The sequence below is a fragment of the Euphorbia lathyris genome, chromosome 6, assembly GCF_963576675.1.
Source record: "Euphorbia lathyris chromosome 6, ddEupLath1.1, whole genome shotgun sequence".
NCBI classification, from domain to species: domain Eukaryota; kingdom Viridiplantae; phylum Streptophyta; class Magnoliopsida; order Malpighiales; family Euphorbiaceae; genus Euphorbia; species Euphorbia lathyris.
This window is the reverse complement of record NC_088915.1, coordinates 21,304,954-21,314,842: the sequence shown is the minus strand read 5'-3', so window position 1 is coordinate 21,314,842 and position 9,889 is coordinate 21,304,954. Positions and strand designations below refer to the sequence as shown.

Genomic DNA, 9,889 nt, shown 5'->3' with positions numbered 1-9,889 from the left:
CTTATTTTTTTTCCTAAATCAATTTTTACATTTTTAAAAGACTAAAAAATTATTTTTTAAATTAAATTGTACTTTACGAAAATTATAAGAAATTCATAATTAAAAATAAAAAAGATAAAAATTATATAATTTTTTAAAAAAATAATGTTTGATTTATAAAATGTTGAATATATCTTCTTTTTTTTAGACTATGCACTTTTAATTTTTTATTATTTAAACATAAACAAATAAAAGTTGTATAATTTTTAAAAAATTAGTGTTGAATTTATAAAATATTAATATATCTACTTCTTTTAAATTGAATACTTTTAATTTTTTATTATTCAACATATCGACGATAAAAAAAATAAGTTTAAGGGCATCGGGATGGTTTTTACCTTTTTTCTTGACTTAATACATCATTTTCCTCTGAACTTGTCTTAAAAGCTTGATTGGTCCCTTAAATATTCAAAGTGTTCCAATAACCTCTTGAATTTGTATAAACTATCTAGTTAACCTCCTAAACTTGAGTAAAATGTAATCAATTAATCACTCGATTGTAAAATAGTAAGTTAAATACGGAAGATGAGTTGCACGTGTCTTAGAATGTTATTACATAATTCATAAAATAGATTAAAACATATTAAAAAAGAAGTTATTACTTGTTTAACTATAAAACTTTTCATTCTCTAATATTAGAATCACATACCTTAACTTTGGACGTTTTACTTTTTTAAGATGCGTGCAATATATCTTCCGCATTTAACTTACTTTTTTTTATAACCGAATGATTAATGCATTACATTTTATATAAATCAAAAGACTAACTGAATATTTTATACAAATTCAAAGACTGTCACTTTAAAAATTCAGAAAGTCAATCAATTTTTTTTTTTGCTGGCATTAAGCCTTTTTTCTTTTTGTTTTTTTGGGACAAACATATATGATACATACACATGTGAACAACCGCACTTCAATTATTGGTTTGATGACGGGTCCAATTTTGATAGTATTAATTCCACAGATGGTCCTTAAAATTTGGACATAGTTTCAAAACATTCACTCCACTTTATTTTATTTCAATAAAATCATTAAATTTTTTCGTTCAATAAAATACTTCATCCCTTTCAAACATAAAAAATATTATCTGAACAACAACATAATACACATGAATTTTCACATGCACCTTAATGAGCAAGTGAATTTGCTCATTCACCGTTAGATATAGGCTTATTAAATCTAAGCCTCGTGATGTTTTGAATTTCCACATTAGGATTCTAATAAGCCTAGATCTAACGGTGAATGAGCAAATTCTACATACTCATTAAAATGCATATAATCAAGACTGACATAATACAACCTTGAAAATATTTGACTTTTATGTGCGACATGTCAGTCACGTGAAAACAATTTTTTTATTATTTACTTAATTTAACTACTTAAAATGTCACCTGAAAAATATATTTATTTTTTTTTTACATTTTTACTGTCAAGTTACGTGGTTGTCATGTGTCAGATATATAATCCGTGAATGAATTGATTGGAATGACTTTATTAAAATAAAATTTAAAGTCCGATGATTTTACAGAAACAAAATTAAGTTTAATGACTTTTTGAAACGGACTTCAAACTTTAGTGACGATGTTGAAATTTACCGAATTTTGATAATATAAAAAGGAGCAAAGGATAAAGGTAGTTAGAGAGAAAGAATATCAATGGAGAAGAAGGGGGAGAAAGCAGCAGATCCAGAGAAGAATCAAGAAGATGTGATAACTTATAATGGAATCAAAGCCATGCCATTCATCATAGGTACTTCATAATTAATTAATTTGAATAATTAATTGAGAAATTAATGAAAGAATTGATATGCAGGAAATGAAACATTTGAGAAGCTTGGAACAGTTGGATCATCTGCAAATCTGGTGGTGTATTTAACAACAGTATTCAATATGAAGAGTGTTTCTGCAACTGTTCTTATCAACGTCTTCAATGGAACTTGCAGTATAGCAACTTTGCTTGGTGCCTTCCTCTCCGATACTTATTTCGGTCGCTATAACTGTCTCGGTTTTGCTTCCGTTGCCTCTTTTCTGGTACCTTTTCTTCATCTCCTAATTTTAATAAGTGTTAATTACATACTGCTGTGGTTTCGCAGATTTGCAGATGGGTACTTGTGTTATTTGTAAGTTTATGGTTTGTAAAATTATAAGAACGCAACTTTGTGGTTTGTAAAATTTTACATTTGGATTCATTTTGTTAGAATTTGGCCAATAACGACTTCGAAATGAAAAATTTCAAGAGTTAAATGATATTTTAAGCAACTTTGATGAGAGAGAAAATCAATGTTTAGAGAGAGAAAACTCAAAAAATAATGATTTTGAAAAATAAAAAAATATGGTTCTATAGTAAATATGATACTAAACAACTTTAATTTTTATAATATGGTTGTTAATAATTTTAATCTTTAAAATTTTCTATTTTGAGACCGTTATCAGTTAATTTTAACTTGATGAACAATAAAAGATGCAATTATATTAGCAAAATATAAAGTTTAGGAACAATAACGTTTTATTTTTAACTTCAGGGACCATAATGAAAGTAAGATAAAAGTTCATGGGTCATGGGTGTAACTTATCTGAAACAAGTGATTATAGCTATTTTGGAAGAAAAATCCATTAACTTGTACCAAGTATCATCAAACAATCAGTTAACACTAGCAGATAGTAGATATTAAAAGTTGGTCCGAAAAGACCCTTAATAATGACCATATGATTTAATTATTTGATTTCAGGGGATGCTGGTGTTAATGCTAACTGCCGCAATATCCAATCTACATCCTCCAAAATGTGAGCCAGGTAGCAATAAATGTTTACCTCCAACTGTTTGGCAATTAGGCTTCTTGTTAAGTTCTTTTGGATTCCTAGTGGTCGGGGCAGGTGGGATTCGACCTTGTAATTTGGCTTTCGGAGCAGATCAATTCAATCCAAAAACAGAATCAGGAAAAAAGGGTATCGGTAGCTTCTTTAATTGGTACTACCTTACCTACACATTTGCAGTTATGGTATCAGTGACAGGAATTGTGTATGTACAATCTGATGTGAATTGGGGAATTGGATTAGGTATTCCTGCTTTTCTAATGTTCCTTTCTTGTGCTGTTTTCTTTGTTGGAACAAACATGTATGTTATAGTTAAACCTCATGGGAGCCCCTTAACCAGTGTAGCTCAAGTACTTGTGGCTGCTACTAACAAAAGAAAACTTCAACTTCCTCATAATCTCCCGTCTTCTCTTTTCAATTTCATTCCGCCTAATTCTATTAATTCCAAGCTTCATCACACAGATCAATTTAGGTTTCTTGACAAAGCAGCAATTGTTACAAGCAAAGACGAAATCAACTCAGATGGATCAGCTACTAATCCATGGAGAATTTGCAGCATTCAACAAGTTGAACAAGTGAAATGTTGGTTGAGAATAATGCCCTTATGGATATCATCAGTAATATTTAATATTCCTATGGTTCAACAACAGACTTATGCAGTTTTGCAAGCTCTTCAGCTTGACAGACATTTAGGGAGTAATGGTTTTCAAGTACCAGCAGCAACATACACTATCTTTACTATGCTAAGCTTGACCATCTGGGTTCCTATCTATGACCGAATCGTCGTTCCTCGTCTTCAAAAATTTACAGGAAAAGAAGGTGGATTCACATTACTTCAAAGAATGGGAATTGGATTCATATTTGCAATCCTTTGTATGTTTGTTTCAGGATTGGTTGAAGAAAGCAGAAGAAATGTAGCATTAAGTAGCCCAAGTATTGGAATTTCTCCCAAAGGAGGGTCTATTTCGGCCTTGTCTGGTATGTGGCTGGTGCCTCAGCTTGCACTTGCAGGACTGGCCGAGGCTTTCAATTATGTTGCTCAAACGGAATTTTACTACAAGCAATTTCCACACAATATGAGGAGTATTGCGCAGTCATTGTTCTTCGCCAGCCATGCGGTTTCAAGCTATCTTAGTGGTTTTCTTATTTCTGTAGTACATCATGTTAGTTCAAGATCAACAAGTGGAGATTGGTTGGCTGAGGATCTTAACAAAGGAAGACTGGATTATTTCTATTATATGATTGGTGGGATTGAGATTGTTAATTTGGTGTATTTTTTAATATGTGCTAAGTGGTATAGATACACAAGTGTTGATGATAGTACTAGTACAGCTGAAATGGGTACACAAACAGAATTATCACATGAACATAATCTCTTAAGTGTAAAGCTTGAGTCTGATTGATTTTACATGACTAGTTGTTATAGTTTCTTCTTTATAAAATGGCTGGTTACAGAAAGAAACTAGTTGTTTCATTGTAGACCGGAAGAAATGTAATTTGTTAGCTCAAATTTGTTGTTTTATTTTTTAGCTCAACAATAAGATTATAGGTTTTTAAGTAACCAATTAATTTAAAATTGAAATTCATAGGTATATACTAAATAATTTATTAGTCGTGATTTTTTTGCATATTACACTAGTTTGTGAATAAGTATATAGATTGATCTAGACTCAAACTACCATAAAAGCCAATCTAGACTCAAACTACACTAGAAAGAAGAAAAAGAGAAAAGGGAACATATTTTATAGGATCTAAGGTTGATCAACCTTTTCTTCAAACAGGGTCGATCACCATGTAACTAGAAAATCATCATAAAACACATATCTACTCATAGTTTTTCCGCAAAACTACTTTTTTTTTATAGAGAATTGAGAAACATAACACATTTTTACAGATTTTGGAGAATTTCACAAGTTAAAAGGAACAACCTTCCTCACAAAAATGAAATAAACGACTCAATTTAAAGATATTTCATACTTTTATAACACAAAGACAAAAACTTTCACGATCTTCACACCAAAAACGCAAAGATAACATTTTGTTCATATAAAAGTAACAAAATAGTTTATTATTTTTTTTGCAAACTTGACCAAATATAAACAATTTCATCGGAGTACTTTAACCAAAATGACACTTAAGGAAAAATATGGTAGGTCCACAAGGTTTAATGCTAAAAATAGTAAAATAACACGGATCTACTCTTATATCCTAAGGTTTAAATAGATCCGGTTTATTTCAACTGTTGAAAATAAAAAAAAAATGAAGAAAAACACCAATATCTGCATCTTAGGGCCGATCGGCCTAGAAACACCTCTCGCTAAGGCCGATCAGCCTCTAGATGTGGATACTTGTCATCTCTTCAGTAAAAAAAGGTCTCAATCAGCCTTGTTTGTGAGCATGATTAATTGACCAACCTCTATTTCCAGAAAAATGGAGTTTCTCCTAAAAAGCAAAAAACCAACCAACAATTACGGAAAAAAAATAGACACGATCATTAGGACTCTTAGTTTGTTACCTTTGTAGTGTGTCCCAAAGCACCAATGAATCTGATGAGGTGATATTCCTTCTCCAAAACCCATAACCGAAGCGCATTAACCTTATAAGAAAGCACAAACTAATGAGTTTTTCTTGGACTCTAACACAATTTCACCAACTTGAGATGTTATTGAAGAAAATCAAGTCTATGAGTGTGTTGGAGTAACTTATAACTGATTTTTGTAGTATTTTGAGACAAATTTAGGCTAATAAGGGTTAATATTTCTTCATTCCCTCTTCCTTTTTCTCACTTTCTCTCACTAGAATTGAATAACAGGAGAGAGAAAATCTCTAAAATCTCTTTAAACCTATGTTTTTGTGTAATAAAATGTTCAGTCCCCTTTTGTCCAATCCAGCCAAATTTGTATTTATAGGGAGGGAGATTTGACACTCAATAGTTAAAAGCATGGTGGCGAATGAATTTTTACTGAATATCAGGATTGATCGTCCTTTAACTTTTGAAATTGAAGGTTGACCGACCTTGTCGTGCGAAAGTTGGTGATGATGCGTCGTGTGTGGTGCACACACCAACAAGATATTTTGGATTCTAAGACATGGCTGATTAGCCTTGATAACATCCGCAATGTTATCACCAGGACTACGCTGGGAATATTCCCTGAAAGGAGGATCAAACGAGAGAAAAGACATAAAAGGGTCCGCCAGCTTAGTATATACGGCGTACAACTAAAGGTGGGATACACATATGGTGACATGCCTTTTACCATCCTAAGATTTGCCACATAGGAGGATACGAGGTCCGTCATATAAGGCGATCTGCCAAGATAAGACACTAAGCTGTTACATTGCGGGATCACCATCATTAATGAACATTAATGATATCTTGAAAGCAATAACATTTCAGAGGTTAAGATCAAAGTTAAGTTGCATTAAAAGAGCATTATATTTCATTAAAAAAGGCATTAAAGGGGAGTTATTACGGTTATCACTCAGACCTATATAAATACCCCTGTAATAAGGTGTCAAAAGGTACACACTATCTAAACCCTACTTGTGATTACAGTTTATTCTCAAGTACATTACTGATTTAGGCATCGGAGTGCCCTCGGCTGAACACAACGGCGCCTCACGGGGACACTATACGGTGTTGAGAAATCTGCGTAATATCAATTGGTGCGGTGAAGGTGGAATCCTAATAGTAATAGGGTTTACACGACGAACATTAACATGTCTTCAAACGATCTCAACATTCCCATCGGGAATATCTCCACTACAACAAACATGGGAGGCACACCGGTTGGAATTAATGACAATAACAATATCATTCCTCCTGAACAGGCCATGCTTCCTCTGGACGGTGTGGTTCAACCATCACATGAGTGGTCTCAGGAATCTTTCTTCGAACAAATGGTGGAATCTGTCCGACGAGAGTTAGGTAACGAATCGGCTGAACAAGTACGAACCATACTTAATGGAAATGATTTAATTGATCGGGATAAAAGGGTGTTCGCGGAACAACAGCCCCAAGGAGGAGTCACTAATGCCATTCAGGCCAATATTGTGACACTCCATAAACTTCTCTTGAAGGAACAACACTTTATCCCTACCTAATTGAATGTCATTGAATACGAAGTCATTCTTCCATTTCCATATCCACCACAACGTAATGGCAAAACAAAGAGTCCAATCAAAACTATTATACCTGAAGCCAGCATGAAGGTTACTGTCGATCCAAAGTTCCCAGTTCATGGTAAAGAAAGGCTGCTGGAAAGTCTGAGGGATAATCTGACACCACACTTCCACTGCGTTTTGACAGTCACGGAGAACATGGAAGATTGATTCAACCCCTCCACATACGACGCATGTTGCAGAATTGCTCAAATGACGTGCAACCCTTAATTCGTTGCAAAGGATCCGGATATGATTAACTAACCAGAGAAAAAACCGAATTTGTTTAGGCACTTTGAGTTTCCAGATGGTGGACCAAATCTTCTAGGAAGCACCAAGCTGTTCGGATAAGAGCAGCTCATATCCTAATGCAACCGTATATGAACCCGAATCAGATTTCGTCCAAAAAACTGAATGTGATTCATGACTGTCTAGAAATAGGACATATGCTACCATGTGGAAAATGCATTCTTGAGGCAGCAGCGAAGCCAACTCATTCCATTTCCAACCACCCTACGAGTTCCAGTAATCCGTAACTGAGCTCTGAATCATGTCGGGTGAATGTGAGGTCATATGCCAGTGCAAAGGATCCTCCCCACACCAGGGGTCCAACCAGAACTTGGTTCGCTACCCATTAGTAACTAGGTTACCCAGTCCTTGATGCAACACACGGCTCCTCTTCAATATACTTTTCCAGGTCGAGGAGTTGTCATTTGAATAGTGAAAAATGTCCAAGCCTTATCGCTCTCTCCCATATTTCTCTTTGAGAACCTGAACCCAAAGAGTTTCCGGTTCCACCAGTATTCGCCAGCCTAGTTTGGCTAAAAACGTCTCATTCATCTCCTTAACTCGTTTGACACCAAACCCGCCACGCTCTTTTGGTGAAAAAACCTTTGTATATATTTTCTTTAAACGATAAACATTATGAAACGGAGGGAGTATGAAACTATATCACTACTTTTTATATATTTAAATTTGAAATGCTATTTGTATGACTAGCAAAAAAAAAAAATATTTGGTAGGTATGGCGGCTTGGTTATTTAACCCTTGAATAAAAAATTGAATGCTTATATTACTACTTTTTAAGCAACTAGCTGGATGATTAAGAAATTTTTAGAATTTAGCATGACTAATATTAATATAAAAGTCTTTTAAAAAAATATACAGTAAAACCTCTATATAGGAATACGTTTGGGACCGGACAATTTGTATAACAATTGAGAGGTTATTCTTATATAGAGTTTGGTACCAAAAAAAAAAAAAAATCAACACTTAAAGTTTATAAATTTAATGTTTAGCATATCAAGTCTACGAGTTTTATTTCCAATACCTAAAGAATTGGAAGAGTTTTGAGTTTAGTTTCCAATACATAAAGAAAAGAGTTTTATGGGAAAATGGTAAGAATTTATAGTTAAAGTTGGAATTTGTGTGCCAACTCATATTTAATCTCAATAATTTTTAAATTTTTTAATAAATTTTGTTTAAATCCTTAATACATATATACATTATTTACATAATTATTCCTATATAGAGGTATAGTTTCTAAAGGTGGGACTTGGATTATGTATAACAATTAACATTTGGGAGGTTATTCTTATTTATAACCGGCCCAAGTTGGGACCGAATTTTTTTATAAAAAATTGGAGGTTATTCTTATATAGAGTATTCCTATATAGAGGTTTTACTGTATTACTAATAATCATAAGGCCTAATACACAAATAATCTCTTAACTTATCCAAATATTGCAACTGTCTCCCGAACTTTCAATTGTAACAACTTACCCCTTAAACTTGTCCAATTGTAAAACATAACCCCTTAAACTTGTCCAATTGTAAAACATAATTCTAAATTGCTGACATAGACTACAATTGAAGAAACATGTGAAATACAAAAGCTGCAATACTCGTGGAGTGTGATAATCAGATCTTTGACGTGATACGAATCCGGAAAAATATTTTTTCGGTTGCTTCAAGTACGGGGTAAAAAAGATTCCCAATTTGGGGTTATGTTTTACGATTGGACAAATTTAAAGGGTAAGTTGTTACAATTGAAAGTTGAAAAGGATAGTTATAATATTTGGACAAATTCAGTGGTTATATATTAGGCCTAATCATAAAAGAGAAGTTTCCCTAAAATAAATAAATGTGCTGAAATTGTCACATTTAATTCCGTGAGGATTTTGGCTTCAAATATATTCTTTTGATGGTAATGATAAATGCTCAATTTGGTTTTGAAATGACTTTCTAAATGGAACTATAAAATTATATTTTCAATTTTTAGTCAATATTATCAATGATCGTGACTCTCGATTTGAGAAGAGAATATGAATTTGATGTTAGATCTTATTGTTTCTTTTTGTTGGGTTTGTGTTTTCTATTTTCTAGATAGATCTTATTGTTTCTGATTGTAAATCTTTATAAGAAATTGATAATTTGCCGGATCCGATTTGATATTCTCTGCCAGAGTTACCTGCAAAACAGAACCGGAGACAGGATCTCCGGGAAAACTCTCCGACGATCAAGTCAGTTTTTGTAAGAAGGTTGGTAATTTGACAATAGTATTGCGGGGAAAATTGTGAACGTACCTTTTTCCCTCGTTCTTAAGGCCTTTTATATGTGTTTTTTAGGTAACCGCCGAGGGCGGTTACTCTTTAGTGGGCCACGTTCTGAGGGCGGTTCCCCCTTTTTAGGTCATGTTCCTTTCGTGGCTTTCATGGCAACGAACGTGGTTCTGAGTGGGAGTCTTGATGCTCCGTTTAGGAATTCGGGGCGGTTACCCGTTTCCGCTTATTCGGGTCCCATTCGGGGCGGTTACTCGCTGCGCCTGCTTCCTTTATTCGGGTCTCATCCGATCTTAGACCATAGGTCTAAGTATG

At 33.6% G+C, this 9,889-nt stretch overlaps 1 protein-coding gene across 2 annotated transcripts; it reads left to right on the top strand.

The window, feature by feature from the left end:
• The first annotated feature begins 1,683 nt into the window (after window positions 1-1,683).
• LOC136233354 (protein NRT1/ PTR FAMILY 2.10-like) lies at window positions 1,684-4,417 on the top strand. 2 transcript variants are annotated; one of them, XM_066022990.1, is made up of 4 exons: window positions 1,684-1,788; window positions 1,852-2,069; window positions 2,768-3,095; window positions 3,315-4,417. In XM_066022990.1, exons 1-4 carry the CDS (start codon window positions 1,695-1,697, stop codon window positions 4,253-4,255), a joined length of 1,581 nt encoding a protein of 526 aa, XP_065879062.1. In that variant the 5' UTR covers window positions 1,684-1,694; the 3' UTR covers window positions 4,256-4,417. The 2 variants fall into 2 exon arrangements, with proteins under 2 accessions (XP_065879062.1, XP_065879061.1); XM_066022989.1 differs by having other exon boundaries at window positions 2,768-4,417.
• The last annotated feature ends 5,472 nt before the right edge of the window (window positions 4,418-9,889 follow it).